This window comes from Thalia democratica, chromosome 8, assembly GCF_965202585.1.
Source record: "Thalia democratica chromosome 8, ktThaDemo2.hap1.1, whole genome shotgun sequence".
NCBI classification, from domain to species: Eukaryota; Metazoa; Chordata; class Thaliacea; order Salpida; family Salpidae; genus Thalia; species Thalia democratica.
The window spans coordinates 16,228,854-16,255,833 of NC_139172.1; the positions used below are offsets into that span (position 1 = coordinate 16,228,854).

At 25.6% G+C, this 26,980-nt stretch overlaps 1 protein-coding gene across 1 annotated transcript; it reads right to left on the reverse strand.

Moving 5' to 3' along the window:
• Positions 1 to 228: 228 nt before the first annotated feature.
• Positions 229 to 15,277, reverse strand: LOC145841890 (uncharacterized). The gene is made up of 8 exons (XM_082949186.1): positions 13,284 to 15,277; positions 12,099 to 12,463; positions 11,220 to 11,475; positions 10,807 to 10,920; positions 7,942 to 8,099; positions 7,559 to 7,631; positions 7,178 to 7,239; positions 229 to 1,756 (listed from the first exon to the last, which is right to left on the reverse strand). The coding sequence occupies exons 1-8, from the start codon at positions 15,271 to 15,273 to the stop codon at positions 1,370 to 1,372; spliced, it is 3,405 nt and encodes a 1,134-aa protein (XP_082805312.1). The 5' UTR covers positions 15,274 to 15,277; the 3' UTR covers positions 229 to 1,369.
• Between the last annotated feature and the right edge of the window lie 11,703 nt (positions 15,278 to 26,980).

Consider the following 26,980-nt stretch of genomic DNA (forward strand, 5'->3'; position numbering starts at 1 on the left):
TAGAGCTTTTTGTACTTTATGAGTAGTGAAACGTCGTCAGTCTATTAGAGTACAAAAAAAGTTGTTTTTTTTTTACTATTTTGTTTTTTATTACGACTTTATATAGCTATACTGAATTTTTATAACTATTAAAATTCAGTTAAAAATGAAAAAAAGTATTAATGTAATCTTAAATAGTGTTTTAAAAGACTTTACGGTTGATAATCTTAATAGATTGTTTTAAATCACTAAAATGTACTGAATTTAAAAAGTTATGTTACCGGTATTTTGTAAATAAGTTTGGAATGTGCAGGTAATTTGTAATCTAAAGGTTTCTTAATTTGCTGCATACCAAAAAAAAAAGAAAATATTATGTAACGATAGTTACGTATGTATTATATAAAACAAATACTTTTTACAGGCACTCTTTTACAGTTTATAACTGTGAAATAAAAATACGAACTCAAAAAAAAAAAATAAAGCATTTTTTTGATATAACGGTCAATAAAATTAATAAAATTCATCGTCTTTCTTAATTTTTTACACTTTAAAGATGCTTAGTTTTTAATCAGTTTACAGTTATCTTAATTAGTTTTTACTTTCACTGAAACACTTATAAACTCTAACATTCTTAATTTTATGAATTAAGATATCATGACAATAAAATAAATAAGCAGGTAAGTTAAAAAGTTCGATGAAAACAAAATAATAATTTCGATTTGTAAAATTTTACATGAAGCATGAAATTTCGTTTACACTAATTTAAGTTCTTATCGTACCACCTTTGTAAGAAGGAACACTTTAAATTAGCTTACAAACAATATTGCCTAAAAAGATAGCGTAAACATTTGTTTGCCACTAAGATATAAAAATAAATATAACGTGAAATAAAAAAGCACTCAAGTAAAATTAAGGAGAGCAAATGAAGTAAACACAAAAATATTTTCGTCAAAAAAATATTTTTTAAGATGTGCAGACAAATTAAAAAAAACAAATTTACAGATAAGTAAACATTGTTTAAATAGTTAAGTATACGTACATTACAGTAGTTTCACGTACAGAAATTGAAACTAGCGAGATTGAAAAGTAAATAAAAAAAAATAAATAAGTTAAAATAAGACAAAAAATTTCAACTGCCTGCTAAAAATAATGTTTAGTTTACAAGATGATTTGAAAAGCTATTATGTATTCAGTATATACAAAATATACTAACTGTTTACAAATAAATTAAAGTATGAATGATTAAAGTTACAGTCACTTTGAGATTACTGCGTTTTGAATGCGGTATAAATATAAAACCATAAAAGTTAAAATTTTATTTTAAACAGCATCAAACTAACAGCTCAAATAGATAAAATTTTGCAGCTTTTTAACTTTTTTCAGCTATAAATCAACAATTTTTATAAGGAGTACTAGAAGAAACTAAGGTATTAGAATCAATTTGTTTTGATGAGGTTTTAGCCAAATTAGTTAATGCTGCTACATTTTTTATAATTTCGTGCTCATGTACCTGACTTGAGCTTTTAATATTTGTACTAGTTTCTACTACCTTAAAAATTTTATTTTTTATTCGCTTGATGGTGTTATAGTCCGTAAAAGTTTCACAAGCTTGTTGGAGTTCATCGAAGGCTTTAGAAAACACCTTGTTGTGATCTTCTTGAAAATCAATCAAAATTGATAAATCTTTTCGAATTTCTTTTAAATTGTCACGTATAGAATTTGGTGTTTTCAAGTCAAAATGTATGGATTCCTCGTTTGTAAAGTTTTCATCAAATACCTTAGATTTAAAAATATTTAATTTGAATGTAAATATTAAGAAAGTGTTTTAAAAATATCAAAACTTTTATTTAAAAATTTATTATTATTTTAAATAATACTAGTATTATGCACTTAAAACACAAAAAACTTATGCAATTTAGTCTTATTAACATTTATTGTATGAGTATCATGTATTGAAAAGGTTGTAAAACAATTGGCATTTATGACTAAAAAAAAAAATAAGCTCTACAAGTTAAAAAATAGTTTAATTATTTTAAAGTCAGTTCTGCAACTATTTTGTACAACGCTTATATATTTATTAAAGTTGTTTTAATAAAACTGATTGTTATTAACGTTTTAAAAATATTTTTTATACTTCGGTTTTTAAGGTATAGTTATCAATAAAATTCTGCACAAAATAAAGCTTTGAAGTGTTAAAACTTCTTAATCAGTAAGGGTTTTATAAAGGTGTTATAGATCCTTTAAATATCTTTATTTAGTGTTAAAAATATTTCGAATCAATTTTTTAGTAAAACTAAATAGTTTGAAACTGTAACTTTTTACTTCATATTTTAATTAAGCTGTTTAAAGTCTGTTCAATTAAAACAATTTACTAAGTTTTAAGTATGACTTTCACAAAAAGTCACGTGAAAAGATAAAAACACGTGTCTTTTAAATTCTTTTTTAATACAATACGTATGTTGTGGGTGGCGCTAAAGTTTTATAAAGTTTACTTGGAGCTAAAGAGCAATTTATTAGGTATTAAAAAATTCAAACAGTTAAAACTGTACATACTATTCTTAAAATAATATTAATATCATATATTTTAAAAAGTATTTTGTTATAAAGAGACTTTTTTTTCATATGATGAAGGTATAAAAAACTAACATTTAAAAAAAAAGAGAAAAAATTGTTGAACGATATTTACGCTATAAAATTAATAAATTGTTTTCATGAATAATTTATACTGCTTATTCTCGTGACAAATTAAATTCTTAAAACAACTGATAAATTGTTAGAAATCTCTTTAATATTAAATAAATAACTGAATTATTTTCTTATTTTTCAAATTACCTAATCTAACAGTAGAACAACTAGCTTTTTAAGAACAACGTTATTTTGGTTGTATCTAATAGCAAATTTTTGTAATTACCAGAATGACTACAATTGTGTTTTTATTATTAAATTAGTTTATTGAAAAAACAAAAATACGTTTGTATATAACCTTGTAAAATATTCTAAAGTGTATCTACTTCAACTCAATCACAAAACTGTAATTTCTACTATTTTAATAGCTAAAGTTTTAGTGTAAAACAGTAGATGTCTTATAGCTTAAATAGACCGGATACAGACTATCAAGTATTAATTTTCATTTTAGATAGAAATACATTTTACTGTGGTAAAGTTTAACTGTTTAAAAATAATAAGTTTATAAAAACTGATTATACAGTATCAATTATCTAGAAACCTTCAGGAACTTTTAAAACATACTGAACTTTAATATATACTTTTTAAACTTATTTCAATAATATAAAAATCTAATTAAAAAGAATAATATATAAAAAAGCTCATATTGTTTAAATATATCCTCAAAAAATTGTGAAACTTTTTCGAGATGTTTCAATTAAGGTTAACTTGTAAAAAATAGAAATTTTTTTTAGTATTATCTACTAAACTCAAACTTAGAAAAAAATACGTACATATCAACTTTATTAGAAAATAAATCAAGCTATAATCGTTTTTAGATCATTTTATACATAAAGGGTTTGATTTGCTAAAAAGGTATTTCGCGACCTCTGTAACTTTTCTAAATATTTAAAAAACAATACATTAAAAAGTTTGTCATAAATGTAAAACAAAGCTTTTAGTAACTATAACTGAAAATAATTATTTTTGAAAATTATATTGGCATAAAACAGATCCTAAAAGTAAAAAATTATTCAGAAAGTTAAAATCTTAGCATTTCCTTTATTTATACAAATTCAAATGTTAGATCAAGTACTTAAGTATTTATTATTTTCTTGAAAAAATTTAGTTTGTTTCAGTTTTAGTTTATTTATAACAAAACGGTTGTAAAGTAATTTTATATAAATTTATATTATTGTGTTTTAGAAGTCTGTTATTTAGTAAATTATGCTAGTTTCTAGTCTATTGTTTAACTTTTTTATCTGAGATAAAACTATAATTTTTAGATAGAAAACTAAATTCGATTTGTTTTACTTCTATTTGAATGTTAACAGTTTTGTAAGTAGTTGATAAAAAAGTACTTACTCTTAACCTAATTAATTTTAATTGACCTTAAAGTGAGGTTTTTAAAAAATTCTTTGTAATTAAATAATATGGTGAGAAAAGAAAATTATTTTAACTTTAAAAACTACTAAGAAATACACCAAAAAAGAAAAGGTTTACAGTCTTATTAACTTGTTATAAACAGTACAGACATTATATTATAATCCAGTAGTTCCCACAGTGTGCAAGAAAATTTTACTGTGCACCTAGTTGTGCACCAAATTTTTACTCTGTCAAAAAAACAAAACTAATTTTCCAAGTCTAGTTATTTAAACATAAATCAAAAGTTTTACTAAAAATGATTCTACAGTTTTGCTTTCTTTATATGTGGGTAGAATAAAAGATAAAAAAAAATATCATTAAGCTGAAAAACAAAAATACTTGTTTCTTAGAAGTTTCAGAAAATCTACATGGAGGAAGTAAAACAGTTGAATTAACGAGAAAGTTCCGCTGTCTTACAGCATGACATCTAGAATGTGCTCGCTTATAGCTAATATTTTTTAAATTCGTATAAAAATTACGTATGTATGTCTGTTTTTTTTTGTATATCTTGATAAAATAGATGATATAGTGAAGTACAGTTACTAGTTTACTACCGAATTTCCAACTAAAAGCACCAAAAAAATTCATAACATATGCTTTTTTGTGACTCTGATGGCATACGAACAACTATAATGTCCATTTTCACAAAAATAGGATAGTTTTTTAACGCAGCTTCAACAAAGTATTTTTTCGAGATTTTGTTGCGACTGTAAACAAAATAAGAAGAAGTGCAAAAGTAATTCGTGAGTTTTCTGCTTTCTGCAAAGAGTCTTCTATGAAAGACACAGTAGGAGTTTTTGTTAGAGCGAAAAACACTAATTGAAAAATTACTTAAAGATTTAGTCCGGTTCGGGGGAGTCTACTTATTGTCTAGTATTTAAAAAATTAAATCAGTTAAATGTTGCAATGCACGAAAAAATTAGAGATTTTTGTATTTTTAAGAGAAAGAAAGTTTGAAACCGTATATCGAAAGTTTTTGCTCTAGAAACTTTTCAAAGCTTTCAGTTCTTAAGTTTTTTTAAAACTTGTAATCGGGAAGAACAAAGTCCTGAATTTGAATTTAAATCATAGCAGTTGGTATCTGAGCATATTCACAGTGTTTTTTTTTTGTTATTTTTCCTAAAGGTTTAATAAATAAGTATAACCAGTATAGATGGATTTTAATTTTTTTGTGTTAAAAATTTATCAGGATTACAAGCTAATAAAGTGAGAAAAGAGCTTTTGATAGATTTAAGTAATCATACAAGTAAACAAAGCCACTCCTTTTCAGTTTTGAGTAAAACGCTTAAAGGTTCTGAATCAAAACTTCTAGGACTATAGAATTTAATGAACCATTTATGATGCTAACTGCCTGTTTTGCCAAAAAACCTTTTTCAGCTTTACTTGACATCTAAAATAAATAAAAAGAGAAACAGGTAAAAAAATTTGATCAGTTGATGTGTGGATCTATAAAAAAAAAAAACTTTGCCTCTAATTGAAGCCCAATCAAGTAGCAGTTTTAATTAGCAACATTTAATTAACAAAATCATTTATTTGAGGTAAGAAAAATAAAAAACAATATAACTGCTGGAAAGCAATGAATTATAAAAGTTATGTGGTAATGCATCTTTTTAAGTATCACTTTTTATGTTTAAATATTAACAAAATCATTATTTTCTTTTTCTTAAAATAACTATGTTATAAAATAAACTTAATTAAACGAATTTTTTAAACTGATTTATTTTTTACATTACACGGCTACTTGACATTACACTGATCATACCAGCAAACGGTAGCTTCATGGTAAAATTCAATAGCTGTAAATATGTAGATTAACGAAGATAGTTTTCTTCGGTTATGACTGGACTATTAGTTTTGTTAAGAACAAAACCTAGGATAAAGTCTACCTAGAACTTTGGGTCTGATGATCGAAGTAATATGATCATTTTTTAATTTTAAAATATATACCTATATAACTTTAACTAGATTAAAGTTTGTTGTTTTTCGAAAGCCAACAATTTTAACTATTAACATTCAGGATATGTAATAAGCAACAAGTACACATACCTGGGTAGCAAGATTTTTTTTTACAAGTGTTTCTACAGGATATAGTGTATTCAAAGAATTTAGTTTTCATATGCTACTTTAGTGTCGTTTTTTTAGTAAAAGTTTTTTTTTTATGTAATAGTGTTGTTTAATATATTTGATAAGTACAAATAATAACTGTTTGTAATCACCAAGTAAAAGGTTATAAAGCTTAATTAATTAGATAGATGTTAATGTTTTAAAACAAAGCATACTAAGAGTACTGAGTTTAAGTAGGGACTGTTGATATCTTTCAGTTTAACTATTATGTAAGACATAAAATATACAACTAAAACAACTTTGATAGAATAAATGAAATAAAAAGTTTCATTAAAAGGATGATTAATTGACTGAAACGTTTATAACTTCTAGCTTCAGTTTATACATGGCTTGCATGTAAAGTAGGTACAAGTTAAAACAGGTTTAATCGTAGAAAATAGTTCTTGACAAAAACATGTTTATGTGTTTACGTGTTCCTACCACTAGTGACAGAATTACAACTTGTTGTGTACAGAACTTATTTAGTAGTTTACTTTGCCCATATTTTAATTACCTTAAGGACCACTGTAATAATTAAACAAGGCTGTATAGCAAAATATTACAAGTACTACTATTTTTATAATTTTTATTGTTTATAACAAATAATAAAACTTGAATAGTAAAAATCTTTACCCGTAACAACCTTACTTGTTTAAAAAAAACAGTTTTATACAGAAGTAACTGTTAATTTAAGTGTTTAAAACATTCGTTAAAACTTATTTTATAACTGTTTAAACTTTTAGTTGTTTAAACTTATCTTTCTATTTAATTGAGTAATGTGGGTTAAGAGTAAAGGTTTACTTTTTACTTTTCAGGTAAAATGAGTAAAGTATAGATATTTAGTTATTGTAATAATTTATTAGTAACTTTGAAAACTTGTGTATATGTATAAAATTTAAATATTAATATTCATAAATCCGTACTTACAATCCGCTCCTTAAATAGTTGCCAAAAATAATTCTACCTGTGTATAACTTAACTAAAGTTATAAACTTGCTATATTTACCTCTTCTGATGAAGCTTCGTTTGTTTTTCTCAGTTTTTTTCTGTTTTTGTGATGTTTTCTAGCTATAAAAATGATTTAATGATAAAATACGTGTATAAGTTTGTGTGTGATGATTTGAAAAATAGAAACAAATTAATATTTTGATAAGTCTAAAAAAGTTATATAAATTTGAGCAGATTTAAAAAACTTTTTTGATTATAACATATTTGCAAAAAGTAAAGTCATCAAACTTTTGTTTAAAAATCTTAATATAATTCGTACTTAAATTCAGTTAAAGTCTATACTAACTAAGATGTTACATACCTTCAAAGATAAAAGTTATTTTTTATATAAATTTTTAAAGCTAATTTAAGAAAATATAAAATTATAAATAAAACAAACCGTTTTTGCTTCCTGAAGTAAAAATAAGTTCGTCGTCTTTTTTTGTATAATCCTCAGTAAAATCTTCTATATTCTATCATAAAAAGAATATAAAGTTTTATTTTTATTAATAAGTTAAATTATTTTACGTTTGTAATTAACTTTTATGTAAACTGTAGAAGGATATATTAGAAACTGACTTAATAAAAATATTTTTTGTAACATTATGACAAATATATTGATAACAGTGTTGATATACTAATAAATAATAATAACTCTGTTAAAGCTTTTAAAACACACTCTTAATTGAATTAAGTTTATTTATACAAAGTAACACTGTTTATAAAAAATTAAAAATTAAAACAGTATGATAGCTATTTAAAAGCTAAGAAAAAATTCTATACCATTGTATTCGGTAAGTCTTCAGCTACTGTGCTTTCTTTTTCTTGATTTTTTAAGTTTTTTAAACAGCTTTGTGATAAAGTAAGTGTTTTATTTTCTTGATTTATATCTTCTTTATCAAAAACAACTGATTTCAGTTTTTCTTCATTTGCTTGACATTCTTAAAAATAAAAGGTTCTCGTTAAAAAAAGTGTGTTAGTTTTTATTATTATTAAGGTTAATTTAAGCTTACATCTGAAAATATTTCTTTTAATCTATGCACTTGTCTACAGAAACAAATATACGCTAATTTACAGGTAATACTTAGGCTAGTACAAAAACGAATCAAGTTTGAAACTAAACACTTCACCTACATCTTTTAACATGTTTTATTAGTTAGCTACTTTAAATGGATGAAAAAAAATCTAGTTTTTAGTGACAACAATTATTTTTTTTTTTTTTGCATATGAAAAAAAATTAAATCGGTATGTAGTTTTGTATGTATGGTTATGTAAAATAAATATTTAAGTCTTTTTGTCTTAAAAAAGTATATACGTCATGTAAACATTAATGATATATTTTGAAAGGCACTAAGTAGTTTCAATATGAAATAAACATGCATTATAATTATAAAGTACACAAGTTTCCTGAAGTTTAGAGTTTTTGCTGTAAATATAAAACTTAGATAAGCTTTTTGCAACGTTTTAAAAGCAATTAAATTCCATTAACGATGCTGAATGTCTGTTGACATAACTTAGTATTTTGGTGTAACTATGTATCAAATTTTAAGCTTCTTAAAGTAAAAGTTACAAACTAAAATTATAGCTTTATTATTGGTTTAATGATAATACTATTTTAAACTTTTTTACAAGTAATCCAAAAACTTCAAGTCCGTAATCGACAATCTGCGGACAAAGGACCAGTATACTTTTTGGCCAGTCACGTGCTTTTTAGCTAAAAAAAAAACTGATGCTGTAGAAGCAAGTTCAAGCAAGTTCAACCAACCTTTTTGTAATAAAATTTGTTTTACTAATAAAATAATGCTGCCTAGTTTATGTTTATTTCATTAATTTTTTGCTCCTAACTTTTTAAAGGAAAGTTTTCAAAAATACTTCCTTCAAAAAAAAATGACACGAGTAGGATTGTCATACTTTTAGTGTAGCCCGCGAAAAACTTTTTCTGTATATATGATTATCTTTATAATATGCTGTCGACTTCTACTCTATACTATTTGAAATACGATAGTAGTTCTTTTAACTGGTATTAGTAACGTAAGACTATTAAACACTTAAATCTATAGATTTTTTAAAGTAGCTAGCTTCAGTTGTATTAATCATACTTTTTTTGGAATTATGAAGTAGTATATTGATAAACAGCTTCCTTGATTTTTAACTTTGAGGTTGTTTATTTGATAATTTTGAGCAAAAGTAGCAAAAAATGTTTCACAAAATTAGCTAAAAAGTATATGAAACATAAATGACACTTTGCTGTCAGATATAAATAAGGAAGGAAACATTTTTTTATTGCAACAATGAGTTTCAAAGGAAGTACAGAAATAGCTAAATTAGCAAAGGAACACTTTAAAGTTTTAAGTACAGTTTTTGTTCTTATTAGTTATTAACTTAAACTTCTATTTAAACCGCTTTAATTATTCTCTTATAAATTTACAGTTTTTTTATTCCTACAACCTCTTTTTATATTTTTATGTTTGGTTAAACTGTATAATATTTTAGACACTACTAAGCTTATATTATAATATAAATATCGTATTTTTTATCAACTTTCCTAACTTATTTTTTTTTACTTAAAAATATTTAACAAGTACTATGCGTGGTGTTTTAGAATAAGTGAAAGCTAATATTGTTATGTAATAACACGGTACAAAGAATAAAAATGTAATGTAGAAAAACAGACCAAAAATATTTGTCTGAGTTGACCTCATTTTGTAAAAACTTTTTCGAACATACAAATATCATTTAAATAAACAATTTAAGAATTAGAAAAACCGTAAATAAAATTAAACAAAATGTTTAATTTTGTATACTTTAACCCGCAATAAGCTTTAGACCTAATTCCTATAACAACAAGCCAAATGTAAGGTCAGTTTTAAAAACATATCACAAAAAACAACGTTAATAATTTTATAGCTGAATTTTTTTTTAATTTTGAGTATTCAAACTTCTATAAAAATATGCTCTTGCCTTCTATAAATAAAGTTATGTGCCTTAAAGTTTTAGTTTACGAAATTTAATAATTAAGATAGTATGAGATCCAGTATTACAACATAGTAATTCATAAATTAGTTTAGTATTTAAAAAAATATTTATTAAGCTGGAGCAACGTATATTTCTATATATTCTCATAGTCTTAAAAGACTTCAAATATCAAACATTTTTAATAACAAAAGCAAAGAAAGTGCTTAAAAAGATCTACAAAGAATTTACCTAAAAGTTTTGTTAGACTATTGTATGTTTATGAGAGTTAAGTGAATTTTAACTTCAAACGTATAAAATCATTAAAACAATTTTTAATTTAATATGGTTGATTTATCCTAGCTTAATTTTAAAATGATACCAAATGAATTTAAAAAAAATAAAAATGTTTGGTGAAATTGGTTAGTATAAAAAACTTTGATTAGTTTTTAAAATAAAAGAAATACAATGAACGACAACATTATTTTTACTTTTTCAGAAAATACAATATTTATTTTTTTTAAAGCATTAAATATTAAACCTTATTTTTGTTTTTTCACCTAAAAAGGATTTTTTAAACTGTTGATTTTTTTTAAAGTACTCTCTATACAATTTTTTCACGTGATTGTTAATGACAGTTTTTTTGTTTATGACAACTTTAAATCTGTCTTCTATTCAAGTATTAAAAAATTCTACCTTTTATAAAATTTCTTGGTAGCTCTTCAATTTTTTCACTATTGTCAACTTCTAAATTTGTTTTTATTTCTTGTGCATCTTTTGTTATCAAATCTGCGTGAGAATCTTCAAAATCTAAAAATAGTTATACGCCTTTTGTAATCGAGATTAGAAAAATTTTATTGTCTAACCTCAGTAATTTTTACTTTTTTATTGTAAAATTAATTCAATATGTTTATTTACTTAAAAACAATTTTTTTTTTACTTATAATACTAATGATAAGCTTCGCTGTTACAACAGCATATATCTAAATAATAAAAGTTTTCGAATTAACTTTAAAATGCTGCTTAGTTAAATGTTAGCGCTATAAAACAATTAACAAAAATTAAAGTTTTATTGAATTTATAACTATGCTCAAAGTAAATGCACCAACCGTTTCCGCAATCATCAACAAAGTCAAAAGTTTCCGTTTTTTCGTTATCATTTTTTGTGTCTTTTGTTATAGTTTCTTCTTCATGGTCATTTTTATCTTTTTTATTTTCATTTAGAGTTGTAATTAGACTGCTACTTTTACAATTTTCAGTTAAGATAACTTCGTTGTCTTTTTTTTCTTTCATTTGTATAAAACTTTTTTTTGACATAGAATTACAAACTGTTTTAGTTGCTTTTTTTTCTTTTATAATTTCCCTCTGTTATCAAGTAGCACACACAATGTTTTAAGACAGAATAAAGCAACATTTTAGTTAGTTGTAGCTTAAAAATTTAGTTTTATTAAAATCTAAACGAAACATAAAAGAAACTTTCATTAAACTCATGCAAGTAGAAGTAAAATTATACATTATAAAACAAATGAAAAATTAAATAGTTTAATATAGAAAATTAAAGTTATGTTAAGAAAACTATTAGGAAAGGCAATAGTTTGTAAGAGAAAGTTTCTTTAAAAAACTTAAATTAAATTACTTTTATTTTAAAGCTGCAATATTATTAGAAATACTAATTATTTAAAGTATTATGATAGACGTTCGAACATATAGACCCAAAAAAAAACCTAGGATTTTTTTTTTTATTTTAAGAAATTTTAAGTAGTATTTATTACGGCCATCATCAACAAAGTTGAGACAAAACCGGTCTTAGGTTGTTTGTATGCTGTTGTTGATGGTCGCGTGGTGAAGTTCATTACTTATTATATAAGATATTTTAAGGTACGTTATGTCAAGCAAGTAAAAAAGGTGTACTTGATATAAGTTTAAAAAAAATTAGGCAATATTATATAAAATGCAATGATAATTCTAAATATTTTAATCAAACGAACCTTTTTTACAATTTCTGGAATCCTATTTTTGCTTTTATAACTTTCAGCAAGAAACGGGGTAAAATTTATCTCGTCTATTTTTCTCCAATCTTCAGAAACTTTCTTAAAGACAGATTCCGTTGGGACTTTAGATCTATTAAAATTCTGCACTACTATTGGATCCTCTAAGTAATTTTTCATGTAAGTACTTTCAATTCTTGCAGCATCTTTACATTGGTGATGCGGGATAGAATAATCGGACTTGTGTAGCTTTACATTTTTACTTAGATTTTTGTTACGTGGATGTTGCAAATTTGACCTACTATTAGTGATATTTTTATTCGTCCAATTTTGATTAAATTGGCTTCCATTGCTTTGTTCAGTATCTGTATGTAATTATAAATTTTTCAGTAATTTTTTTTTTTTTTTGTTACTAAAATCTTCACTAGTTCTAACAAAGTCAAAAAGCAGCTCCTTTAAAACTAAGAATTTTTTTAAATACTTATTTTTAAGTCCCTTGTTTTAATTTAACTTGGGAACGATCTAATAAGATTTAACTTTACAAAATTAATGCACAATAGATAGCTTGACTAAGGAGTTTAAGAATAACTACACAAAATCCTTAACTCGGTTGAACTATTTTAAAAACATTTACCAAGCTAAAAATATTTTAGTTTTTTGAACTACATACAAACTAAAAAATATGCAAAGAAAATACTTTAACTTTGTAAATTTAAAACCAAGACTTTTGTAATTATGAAATATATTTTTAAAGTTTTTGGGTGCAATTGATTATTAATTTGCACTCAAATTTATTTTAACAATTATGTCATCTTAGTTTTACTATATCCCAGCATGTGTAATCTTAGAAATTTTAACAAATAAAAAACTTGTAGTTTTTTAGCTCCAACAAATAAAAAATTTATTTACAATGTTGTTAAACGGTATATTACGTGAACTTCTTGTGATTTATAGTATGAAAGCTTATAGTAGGTATATTAATTTATTAAAAACTTTTTATTACAATGTTCGGTTTTATTATTACCATAAAAATTGTTGTAATATCTTACTACTCTTAAGTAAACCAGTAAAAACGATGTTTTTTAGAACAAACTAAAATAAACTAATGATTTTAATACTTAAAACAAAACAAGCTACCTAATTGTAAGTATTGTAGGTAAACAATAAGTAAAAATTTTAGCTTACTTTTTGAGAGAGATGACTTGATGTTCTGGTGATTAGCCTTGCTCGTACGAAAACTTGTCTTGTTCTTTTCTTTCATGTATCTATCTGCAGCCAGTTCCATTTCAATCTGTATCTCTATATTTCGTTTTAGTTCATCTAGCTGGTTTGGTGTCAAAGAATAATCTTGGCTAAAGTTCGTTACTTTTTTAGGTGCCTGGTACCTTGTCTGTTGCTTTAGTAGTTTAGCCTCTTTACTTAAGTTACTACACGCTTTATTAGATTGAAAACTTGATCCAGGAGTGTTAAGTTTTTGATTTTTGTTTGATGGTCTGAGGTGTGCGTTGCAAATTTCTTTTGTGTGATTTTTACACGTTAACTGGTTTTTGGGTATGTATGTATTTTTACGGTTTTTCTTATTGTTGTCTACTTGCACTTGGTTTATTGCACTATTATGTCGAAATAGTAAATTATCCTGGCTCGAACTTCTTACATGCGCTACTTCTGCCACCTTGTTCCACACATTATAGTATTTAGATTGACTTTGGGCAAAGTTATGAGCTTCATTAAGCACATTGTAAGGCGGCAGGACATTGTAGAAGTTTGATGGGGTGTGTTTTCTCATGATTCCTCCATTATTTCTTTGGTGAGGAATAAAACTTTTATTTTTAGGAATCATATCGTCGATCTTTTTGTTTTGATTAATCCATAGTTGACTTATTTGGTTAAAGTTATTAGAATTTTGAACTTTCGGGTAGCTTGATAAACCCTTTTTTACTAGGTTACTATTACTTAAATGATGCGCTTGTTTTTTTGCAATAAAAGATTCTTTACTTCTTAGAGCTTGAGACCTATCTATACTAAGTTCATTTGGAATCAAATTTTGTTTAAGTGCCGCCTCTAAAAACTCCGAGTGCGGAACACTTGTCTGTGGTATATTAGAGTTAAACACTAAGCGTGGTTCAGGCTGGTGGTTATTACCTCTTGACTGCGTGCGAATTTGCTTTGTTGCAGAGTGATGCAGACCGCTACAGTTAAAATTTATTAGTTTGTTTGCTTCTTGTACTTGACTTGAAATTGTTGCGTTTTCTTGAAGTCTATTGAAATTTTTGTTTTTTGTCAGGTCAATGTTTATGCTTTTAGCTGGTAAATTGTTCGTTTTTGTCAGCTCTCTTGAATAGTGGTTAGTGTTTGCATTATTTGTTTGGTTATAAAAAGACGAGCTTGCGTGATAGTTACGACTGTTTGAGCTAGAAACTGCTGAATTCAAGTTTGTTTGTGCCAATCTCACTGCACTGTTATAATGCCTCTGTGAATTAGAATAACAATTATTTATTAGCACTTCTTGGTATTGATTCAGTTCTTTTGTTTGGTTTATATCAGAAGTTTTGTATGAGTTTATTAATTGGTTGTTTATTAAGGTGTTTATATCAAGTGAGGCTTTTCTTTCCTTTCTTTGAGTATTTCTTTTCAAACGCTTGTAAGTAACATTTTTTTGTTTTTCTTTTGTTTTTACTCTTTTTGAAGTATCCTTATGGTTGAAAGGAACTTTGTTTAAACTAGCCTGATTGTTGTTACAATCTGTTACAAAGTTGTTGCTTGCAGGTTGAGCAAGTAAGTTGGCTAATTCATTTGGCTTGTCGTTAAAATTCAAAACAGGAATATTTTGAGCTAATTTGTTAAGGTTCATGTAGCTATCCACACTAAATGGGTTAAAAGTTTGATTACTGTTTCCATTGTTTACCAAGTGATTAACTTCTTTATCGTTTTTGCCTATGCTTGCTTCATTGAAGTTGTCACTCCTAACAATATCTTTATTATTTCGCATCTTCTTAGAACATATTTTATTTGTTACACTGCTTGTTGATGACCTTTTTAAGCTTAAGTCTAGTGGTTGTTGATATAAATCCATGATTCTAATTGATTTTGCTGCTTCGTAAGTGTTTGACTCGGACGCGCTGTTTGAACTGTGTGAATCTAAACTGTCTAGTCTGCTGTTTACACTATTTAACATTTTTTATGCTGTAAAAAAAACATTTGCTCTATTTAATTAACAAAAAAAATTTTTAACGTATTTTTATAAATAAAAATTGTGAATTACAGATGTAATCAATGTGGCATATAAATGTTCACTAAGTAATTTAAAAGATAACTAACTATTTACATGTTACTCGGTTTCAATAAAAGATATGTAGTTTTAATTAACAAAATTTGAACTTTGATTAAATAATTTACAGATAAGTTATAGTATGGATATCAAAGTATTAAACGTTGATAAAAAAATATAACATTTAAATAAAATTTAAAAATATATAGTTTTGATTTAGTTTTTGACTTTTTTTTAAACGTAGCTGAAAATTAGAGTTTATCTTTTGTTAAACAATAAATTTTGTTTGTGAACTGATTTTAACAATGCTTTGTATATTACACCTTTAGTTATTATTTTATTTATACAAGTTCTATATAAAGTAAGCATTGCTGATTTTTAAATATTATAATAAATAGTATAAATGCGTAAGTCAGTTTAATAGATAAACTATTGTTATTTGAAAACTTACAATTTTTTTATCAGCTAAACACGAAAATTACTAAAACCTTTATTCTAGCATCTAGCTAATAAAATTGTGCATAAATACTAAAATATTTTCAAAAAAATAGTCTTAAGGAAATAGCTAGTATTTCAAAGAAGCTTCCGCTTAAGTAGTAATTACGTCATAAAACAAAATGTTTTTTAATTGCAATAATGTGCTACTTAAATAAACAACAGTTTCACTCGTCTATCAAAATAAAGCTAATTTAGTTTTTACAATAGATTTGGTTTAATAATTTGTAAATACCTAAAGAGATAATGTTTGACAATAAAATACTAACACTAGCTTATTCTACGACAATACAAAAGACAAAAACAAATTAAATGTTTGCCAAACTTTTTAGTTAATCATTGATAATGAAAATTGTTGTTTGAGTTTCAGCAACTCATTCAAAACTTTTTCTTTAAAATTAAAAATCTATTGCTATAGCTTTTTAAATATATACTTTTTTTATTCAATTTAAACCACAAAAATGTGAAAAAAAACAAAGCCTATATAGATAAAGAATAAATAGAGAAGTATATATTCAAAATGTTTTATGTTCGTTTAGCATTAAACTTAACTTAGCAAAAAAAAAACCTTATATTACTGAACATTATAATTAACAGTTTACTAAGCAAAACAATAAGAAAGTATAAAAAGATGAGTCATAACAGATTAATTTCTACTTCCTTTTAAAATACTTGAGCTATTACTTTTGTTACTATCAAAGATCTTTTAAGCTTTTTTTTAATGAAATCTTTTTTTGTAGATACTTATTTAGTTTAAAGTTTTTTTTTTCTAGAGAAAGTTAGTTTTATTAGTTTTAGATATTGTTGGTTCAAAACTAAACTTAAAATATTTTCATTTATCTTAATTTAAAAACCAAAAGTCTGACTAAAACAAAATATTTTTTTGTTAATTAAAAGCAACAAGAAAACAATTTTAAACTTAATATTCTTTAAACTGCTTGCTTAATCAAGCATATTAAAATTCAACTGTAAAGCTTTTTTGTATTTCTGTTATTGAGCTAAATAAGTTTGTGCGTATGAAAGAAGTAGAGAGAAACAAAGAGAGGAAAAATGCTATAAACGAGAGTTTGCTTAAGTTTTTTTTATTACTTTTTCTTTAAGAAAAATCTTAATCAATATGTTTCTTGCATAACTTAAGAAGGTGTTTTTTTATGTTCAACGGCTTGTTTGTTTTGGTTTTGGTTTTACCTTACATTCTATCAAGTTAAAACGGTTGTTTTGTTTTTTTGCGTTGAACTCAAACTTATTTCATTTCAAGAGATAATTTCGTGCGTTGATTTAGAAAAAAAAATCTAAGCAGATTTAAAAATTAAAAAAAAAAAATTTGTGTTCATAGTAGGTTTAAAATTCTTATCAAAAGCAAGTATTACAGTATAGTTGCTTAGTTTACTTGCTACTATCTAATGGACAATTGTAATAATTATCTTTGGTTTTTTTAATGGTTTTCTGTTAATTTTTACTTATTTAGTTGAAAAGAATACTATTCTTAAAATATCTTAAGCAAGTAAAACTAAAACTAAACATTCAAATACTGTTTATATAATATAAACTTTTACAAACTAAGTCAGTTTCAGTTACTGTTTGGCGGTTTAATCCGATAATCCTTATGCGTAGTGTAGATAGACAGACTTAAAAGTATGCACATACCAATACTTTTTTTATGAATTATTTATTACATAATGATGGGTTATTTAAATTATTTAGCTATCTTTAGTTCATTAAAAGTTTAAAACAAGTTATTAACTAAATTAAATTAACAGTATTTTTTATTAACCTTTTTATTCATGTTTGTTTTTATAATTTTTCTATCTAAAATTAAGTTGCGGCTCGGATAAAATCTTCTGTCTGGTCATATGTTGCCCATTCCTGGTTTGAATTCTGCAATCTATGACAGTATTGTTATCAAATTTTATAACCACTGAAAGTACTTGTTTACAATCATTAAAAATCGCTATCAGTAAGAGAGGAGTAAAATAAAACTAATTGATCTATATACCGATTATTTAGATAAATTGAATAGTAGGTCGTTTCATGTAGTAAACGCATTAAAATATTGAAAAACTTTTAGTAAACTTTTTTGAGTATTTATATTATACAAAAAAACTGTACTCTTATTACCATCGTCTACTATAATAAGTAGTTAAATTAAAAAACCTTGTTTGTGAATAAGTAATTTTCATAGGTAAGTTATCTATAGAGAAGTTATTTTAATTTAACCAAAGTAATTAAGTTTTTCATGTCAATTAATAGTATTACTTTTAAGTTTTTTCAAAAATCATTTTTTAAACATACTGAAGTTGATAAATTTCATGATACCATAAAGAAAAAAATACTTGTTTGAGGCAGTACATAATTCAATTATAAAAGTACGGATTTTCCAAAAAGTTTGAGAATCAGCTAATTTTGTTGTTTTGTTATAGTACATTTAATTACTATATAAAGTGAGTATAAAATATCAGATCGTTTTTAAGTTTTATACTTTATTTTTTAATGCTAATGATACTTAAAAACTAAAAGTACTAATAAAAACACTTGAGCTGTTTATACTATCAAAGTTAAATGTTAGTTTCTTTTTTGTAATATTCAAAATGGATTTATGTTTTGGTACAAAAATAATACAATTTTTTATACAAGTTTTATAGATAATTAACAAAAGTTTTATTTACAAAATAGTTTTTTATGCTTATCAGGTCTATATTTAAAAATTGTTTTGGTAGTTTTTTTTTAGAAGTCTTTTCTAATTTATTTTCGATGCTAAACTTTATGAAACTACAAAAAAAAAGATAGATATTTTATTATTTGTGAACTGTTTATATTTGAGGTTGTGTTAAAAAACTATTCGTTCAGAACCAGTTGAGTTAAAGATAAAAACAGTTATAGATTGCTAAAATTAAAAAAAAACATTTAGTTTTATAGGTATATTTGAAATATAAAAAAAGATAAAATTTAACGAAAGTAAAACATTTAAAAGTTTGTTACACGTACCTTCTTTATATTTTTAATGACTTTTATTCTGTAAAAATAAGAATTTACTTTAAAATTACAGTTTGTGTTTTAACTACTAGTTAAAAACATTTTAATTTCCAAATTTATAAGGTCCAAACACCTTAGCTTTGTCTGACGTGTTTGAAGGAGTTCTGTCTTTACTTGACAAGAGTAAAGTATTATGTGGAGCGGTCTTAGTATATCTACGTAATTTTTTGGTTAGTGTGGACACATAACTTCGGCTAAACAAGTTAGAATGTTAAAATATGAAAAGAAGCTCCTTTATTGTTGAAATTTCTAACTGAAATGAAACAGTTTGTTAATTTTGAATGTTTCAATTTATAAAATAAATTTCATATGCTTTAGAACAGGGGTCGGCAGGCAGTTGGTGCTCGCGGGCCAAACTTCAAGTTTTCAAAATCTTCGCGGGCCACAGTTTTTGTTTTAGTGATATTTGAATAGTCTTTTGGTTTTAGTTTTGGTCACACCAGAAATAGTTTTACTTTTATTCACTTTATTACTTTAAATGACTTTTAGCTACACAAAGAATGCCTATTTAATATAAAAATATCCATTGGAATAGAATTTACATTCTTTAATATACTTAAGTCTTAATAAAATATGCACTTTCTTAAACACTTAATGAGTTTGACTTAATAAGTTATTTTTATTAATTTACTTACAATCTAACTCTCTTAAAAAACCGTGCGTGAAAAATATTTATAGGTAACTTTTAAACATTTTTATATTATGAACCACCTTTTCATATTTGAAAATGTTAACTTTTGAAAATAGTTCTTGCGTCTTAAATAGTTTGCACAATTTAGAAAACTCAGTAATTAGTTAATTAAATAAAATTAATACCTAACTATACTGTAGATAAGCTTTATCAAATTTTTTAACATAATTAATGCTCGATTACTTTAATAAAATACCTTGTTAGTAATTAACTAGTCTTTTACACGGGTTCAACTTTAAAAGCAAAAATGTTTGAATTATATTAAACGTTTATTAAAAGTTAAAATAGCTAAAGACTTTCTCTTAATCAATCTTGAATAGACAATTAAAATATCATTATTATAAAAAAGCACAATATTTAAACAGACAAAAAAAATACAATTAGTAAACTACACTAATTAGTCATAAAAACTATTCTGAGAATCGAAGATTTATTCAAAGTGTTTGAAATATAAGTTTCAGATACACCTGAGTTTTATATAAATTTCTTAAATAGCTTTAACGTAGACTGAGTTTTTAAAATTTTTAAACTAGCCTGTTTGTTTGGCAACCCTGTTTAAAATTAAGTTCACAAAATAAAGAAATATCGAAGTTTATTAACAGTGAATTAATTATATAACTAAAAATATTATTATAGTTCAGCTTGAATGAACAATTAAGTTTAAAAAAAAAATTTTTTAATGTATAAGAATCTATAAGCTATTAATGAATAAGAAAAACCTATTTTTTATTCAGCATTACAGCAGTTCTTTATCTGCAATAAAATATTGCCTTAAAAAAAAGCAAATGTGAATTATAAGACGAGCTAAAAGAACTATAATACGTTAGCTTGGAGTTATTGCAAGAAACGAAAAAAAAAAAAAATCGCTTAAGTCAGTTTCAACAACGCACATGATTGTTTTCAGTAACTACAGACTGATCAGAAAAAAACTGTTATAGCAAGTTATAAAGTAGCAAAAGCAATTACTAAAAAAAAAGATACCGTTAAGAGTTGAAAACTTATTTAAATAATTTGTGTTGGCGTTAGTAAAATATTGTTGTTTATTTCTTCGATTTTAACAAGAAGTCGTGTTTAGAAAATGTCTGAAGATTTTTAAGCCGTATCAACCAAATTAGGACTTAAATCAATCTGTTAAGATGAGAGAACTGATACAACAGATATTGCTCATTTTAGAATTTTTATTATAGTTGGTTTAACCGTTTTTGCCATTTTAGAAGAATTTCTAGGTTTAGTTCCAATACAAAGCACAACAACAGGTAAAGAAATTTTAAAAGCAAAGGTGCAATGAACCAATATAAAGTTTTTAAAAGTACAACTTTTTGCTTCTATTTTAGTATAAAATTAAGTTAAAGAAAAAAAATTGTGTTAAATAATATAGAAAAATTTAAAAGATATTTTAAATGTGTTTTATAATAAAATAGTTATATGGTATATTTTTGTGTCACATCAAAACTTCATTACTTTACATGAAAAAAACTTGTTTAAAATACCATTTTTTTCGATAACTTTTAAACTCAAGAATTTTTCAGATTTTTTAATTATAAATTGTCAAATTCCAAGCTTTTCCGGGATTTTTTGACAACACTTGTATATATACAATTAATATAAATAATAATTTAAATTATATCAGCTGTAAGACTTAAAGTTTAAAATATATTATAATTCAAATTAACACTGTGCATTTGACAAAACATACATCATAAATTTAATTTACCAATCTCTAAAGCAAAAAGTTCAGTCCGAGTGATCAAAACTAGCCTGATATTTTAGCATACAAAGAGCAATTCAAGCCAAAAACTGAAAATGACCATATTGGCCTGAGATTTGAAGTCTTCAAATAGTCTAAGTCTGAGTTTAATGGCAATTTTTATTTGTTTATTTGATCGAATTTGAACTATTATGATTAAAAATGAACACACTTAATAAATTAAAATTTCTCAATCTAGTTTGTATTAAATAGGTAGTTCCAAAAAACAGCATCTGATTATATTAATATGTAACGAATAAAAATTAACTTGTTATGCCAAAAAACATTGTTTGAAAAATCAAAAAGTGTACCTAACAAAAACTTTTTTAGTTTATGTCATATATATTGTTTTAAATGTGTCCGTATACACTTAGATATTACATGTAGAAATAACAATGTTAGAAAATTATGTATAAACTAAATTTTATCTCGTTAAGTTTTAAAAAAGTGGATTAAAATATGACCATCTTTGTTCATTTGTGTGCATATGAATTAATTTAAAATGCAAAGAAAACTTCTAAAAAATCAAAGGTGTCAAAACCAAAATAAAATTAACCTTATTTCTTATTATTATGTTATTTTAAATGTTTTTGTGCACACTAAAATATAACATTTGGTAATAAAACATCTGTAATAGAAACTTAGGTATAAAAAACGTGTAAAAAAAACAAAACTGTAAAGAAATGACATTTTAGTTAATTACTGTGCATTACTTTTGTACAAGACGGAAAACATTTGCATTTAGTTTATTTACCAAATAGGTATCATATAACTGGGAACGGGTCACTTTTGCACGAGCGTCACTTTTGCACGAAGACACTTTTGCACGAAGGGACACTTTTGCACGAGCGTCACTTTTGCACGAATGGTCACTTTTGCACGAGGGGACACTTTTGCACGGCGACTCTTTTGCACGACCGACACTTTATCACGAGGGGACACTTTTGCACGGCGTCACTTTTGCACGCAGGGTCACTTTTGCACGAGGGGACACTTTTGCACGGCGACTCTTTTGCACGAGCGTCACTTTAGCACGAGGTGACACTTTTGCGCGGCGTCACTTTTGCACGGAGGGTCACTTTTGCACGAGGGGACACTTTTGCACGGAGGGTCACTTTTGCACGAGGGACACTTTTGCACGGCGTCACTTTTGCATGCAGGGTTTTTTTTTTTTGCACGGCGTCACTTTTGCACGGCGACATTTTTACACGTCAAAACTTTTGCACAACGTTACATTTGTATGGCGACAATTTTGCATAGCGTTACTTTTGCACGGCATTATATTTTCACGGATATACTTTATGATCTGCAAAAATTTTAAACAATCAGTCAATTTTCAACGGAACTTCACTTTTGCACGCTTCTAATTTTTATTTTTTCAAATATTGCCAGTCTATTGTTAATGTCCTTGGAGCGTTAGGTTTTTACTTTTGTTGTTAGTTAATGCATTCAAATATTTGACTTTGATCGTTTTACATCAAAGCGTAAGTAAGTACAAGTTTGTGGTTAGAATTTTAATTTATATGTTAACGTATGAATTTTATATCAAATTATGTTTTTATCTTTGTTTTAATAAATAAACTACTTGTGTTAATTTTATTTTTTCTATATGTGTCTTTAGTTTAAGTGGTCTAATTTTTGAATCCTAGGTCAATCATATGGACAACAAACCTATAACCGTATAGTAAAATATATAAAAATACATAGTTTTTAATTGATAAATTAAAGTTCAAAATAAACTAAAACAATTTACTTACACTTAAAGTTTTTTTTATCCTAGTTTCTAAATAAATTTAATTTTTTGTCCCTTGCATGATTCATTTATAAATATTTTTATTCATCTTTCTTCTGTTTGTTTCTAACATTAATTTTTACTGTTTAATATTTTTAATCTTTCATTTTTTGCCTTTAATATAAATGTCTTATAGAATTTTAGTTTTCAGTTTCATTTTATATTAAAAATTTAGTACCAGATAAAAAGAATTTTACCAAAATGCAAAATTGATGTTCCGTGCGAAAAAGTTATCGTGCCAAAATGACGCTGTGGAAAAATTTCATCGTAAAAATGTGACGTTGTGCAAAAGTATCGTTATGCAACAATGCTACCGTAAAAAAATGTCGCCGTGCAAAAATGTCCCTCCGTGCAAAAGTGACGCCGTGCAAAAGTGTCCCCTCGTGCAAAAGTGACCCTCCGTGCAAAAGAGTCGCCGTGAAAAAGTGTCCCCTCGTGCAAAAGTGACCCTCCGTGCAAAAGTGACGCTGTGCAAAAGTGTCACCTCGTGCTAAAGTGACGCTCGTGCAAAAGAGTCGCCGTGCAAAAGTGTCCCCTCGTGCAAAAGTGACCCTGCGTGCAAAAGTGACGCCGTGCAAAAGTGTCCCCTCGTGATAAAGTGTCGGTCGTGCAAAAGAGTCGCCGTGCAAAAGTGTCCCCTCGTGCAAAAGTGACCCTTCGTGCAAAAGTGACGCTCGTGCAAAAGTGTCCCTTCGTGCAAAAGTGTCTTCGTGCAAAAGTGACGCTCGTGCAAAAGTGACACCCACCCCATATAACTATCTTACTATTTTAAAGCACTTTTCACACTCTTTTTCCGAAAAATAATGTGCTATTGTAAAAAGAAAGTTATTATGAAATTGAGAAAAAAAAACCTGGTTTGATGCTAACCTGTCTTTTTCATATTTTTATGCTAAATCAGTAAAATTTTAGATCGTTTAAAATTTTATACAGTTATGTTAAAACTAAATTAATCAAACAAAATTAATTTGTGATTTATTTTTTCTCAGCGGGCCAATTTTACATGCTCGCGGGCCTCAAAATTTTCTTTCGCAGGCCGCATTCCAGTCAAAAAAATAACGTGCTCGCGGGCCGTAGTTTGCCGACCCCTGCTTAAGAAGATGCTTATAAATACTTTATATTTGAGACTAGTAATTAATGATTACATTAATTAAGTTTAAAGACATTGCTTCAATCTCAATTGTAATGATTTTAATTATACACTTATTATATGTAACATTTATTATAAAATTATTAGTTATAATATACTTTTTTGTGTAAAATTATTCTTTACCCAAGTAAATATATAAGCAGGTAAATAACTTCTATTTAAATATCATTTTTTATCATCAAAAGTTATGTTGAGTTAAGGGTTGTGTTTAATTTCTTTTTTCTTTACCAGTATTTTTTCTTTCTCTGAAGATTGGTCTTTTTAATGTTAGCTTAAAGTGTTTTTTGTTTTTTACAGATCAATATAGTTTTAATAACTAACTGGTGCGTAATTCAAACACCGTAAACATTATTTCACCAAGTCCTTTAACCACATATATGAGCGTTGTTTTATTTTTAATGCCGAATAAACAATTTATACTTGTGAACGTATATTACTCTATAATTACTACTGTAAAATTGTGTAAAAGAATCAAATTGTTTTCAATGAATTTTTTTGTTTATCTTCTATAAGTTGAAACACTTTTAACAATTTTGAACGATCGAAAACTATAAATATTTGCTGAATTTAGTTGTACTCAGTCAAATTTATACAAATACATAGTTCTTCTACGACTGAAAAATATATACATATTTTTTTAAGCATTGTAGCGTAAGTTTATTCTTAAATTTAAAGGCTAAATAATCTAAAGTAATCAAATACAGTGCGTTTTCTCTCTTCGCATTTTCAATTATATATACAAAAAAAAATATTTTTACTAGTGTTAAAAAAGTATGTTTTTTTTTTCGTGTTTTATGATTCTCTTTTAAGTTTAGTATTCTTATATCTGTCCATGGTTCAAAAAATATATCTTATAGTTCTTGAAATAATTTTTTTTTTTTGTAAGTGAAATACAAATTTAATTCGTCAAGTAGCTGTGTAGATAAAAAAATAGTATTAACAACTTTTTGAATTTTATAATAAATAAACAATAAAGAATGATACGCCAGACCTTTTTTTGTTTGGTCTTGTGTCTAATAACAACAAGCATCAATCTTTTATTTATTTTCGGGTGGTTTTTTTTACAATACTTTATTATAATATTTCTTTGATAGTTCTTGTTCTTTTTGTTTGTACAAGCTTATTTTTATTTAACTTCTTACTGGAGGCATAAGAAATATTTTTGAAATTTAAGTGCTTTCTTGTCATTTAAGTCACAGTTTTTAGCTTTGTCTTAGGTTTTAAAAGTTCAAATAGCGTTTGACTCTGATTATAAAAGTATGTCGTCTAGTTTTTAGTGATTGCGCGTCGCAATTTTTATTTTTAATAAATCCACATAAAGTTCTTCTGACTGACTAAATCATACACGACAAGTAACAAAACATTTTTAAAGCTCGACTTATTTGCTAGTGAAGGGTTGAATCGAATCAGAAAGTTGTTAAATATGATGCACTTGCCTATAAATTAATCAAAATTGTATACCTTTTAGTTTTCATTGTTGAAATAACTACTTAAGTCGTACATGTCAACGATTCCATGTTGTACTTTAAAGCATGTAGAATTATACTGCATTTAAGTAACCTTAAATGAAAGTTATCTTAGTGCGTTATTAATCAACATTTTTAGCAGTAAAACTTTTTAAGTAAGAATTAAAATGAAAATATTTTGACTGTAATTAGATAAATGTTTCAAATTTGAGTTTTTTAATAAAAGTTTGTTTTTGACAATTTTATGATTTTTCAAAAGAGCTACAAAGTCTAACAACTAGTTTCTTAATAAATTCCAAAGGCAAGTTATCTTTTCATCGTTAACAAAAAATTATAATAAAAAAGAAAAACAAAAACTCAAAAATTAATAAGCTTAGTTTAAATTACCAATTCCTTTTTTTTTTTTTTTGTAAACGTCTTGAAAGTTTCTTTTCTGTCAAAATGTAATTAGTGACTCATTAATTGTTTTCATAAAAAAGTTATGTAATGGAAAACAAACTTTTAGTTACAATTGTAAGGTTATGCTTTTTAACAGTGTTCTTCACATTGAGTAAGAAAGTAACAAATGATTAGCCTGTAGTTAAGGCTATTTTAACGAAGTGCTAAAAACTTAAATCAAAGTTTTCTTTTTAATATACCATAAAAAGTTAAATTACTAGTTGATCTCCAGTCCAGTTAGCAGCAAAAGTTCACTATCATACGTATTTTTAAGTGGTGTTTTACTCTGCAACTTTGCCCCTATATTATACTTGACCTGTACAAGACATTAAACGGTTTCTACTGTGTATAACTCGATAACCAAAAGGTGGTTTTGTTCGTCAGACAATTGGACTATAATTTTTGAGCGCTTATTCTATTTGTCGTAAAACAAAAAAACATATAAATTGTTATTCGTTACTAACTATATAGTATTTAAACTAATTTTCTTTATAACTACTAAAACATTTTTTAAATTTGTTAAAAAAATTTGTAAACTTGAGTTTTATTTTTGGATACTTATATTTTAAATAAAGTATAATAAACGCATGACAAGTTTATTTGTGTATTTAAACTAATACAATCATAATCATGGTTTTCAATTAATCAATAAATTGACACAAAATCGCGAATTTTAGTTTATATCAATCAATTTATGAAGTCATAATCTATAAATATGGGGAAATTACAAAAAAAAAAAAGTCATGTTTTCGAATCAAATACTATATCGTTTTGCTAACCTGCCTGAAATAGTTTTTGTTATTCA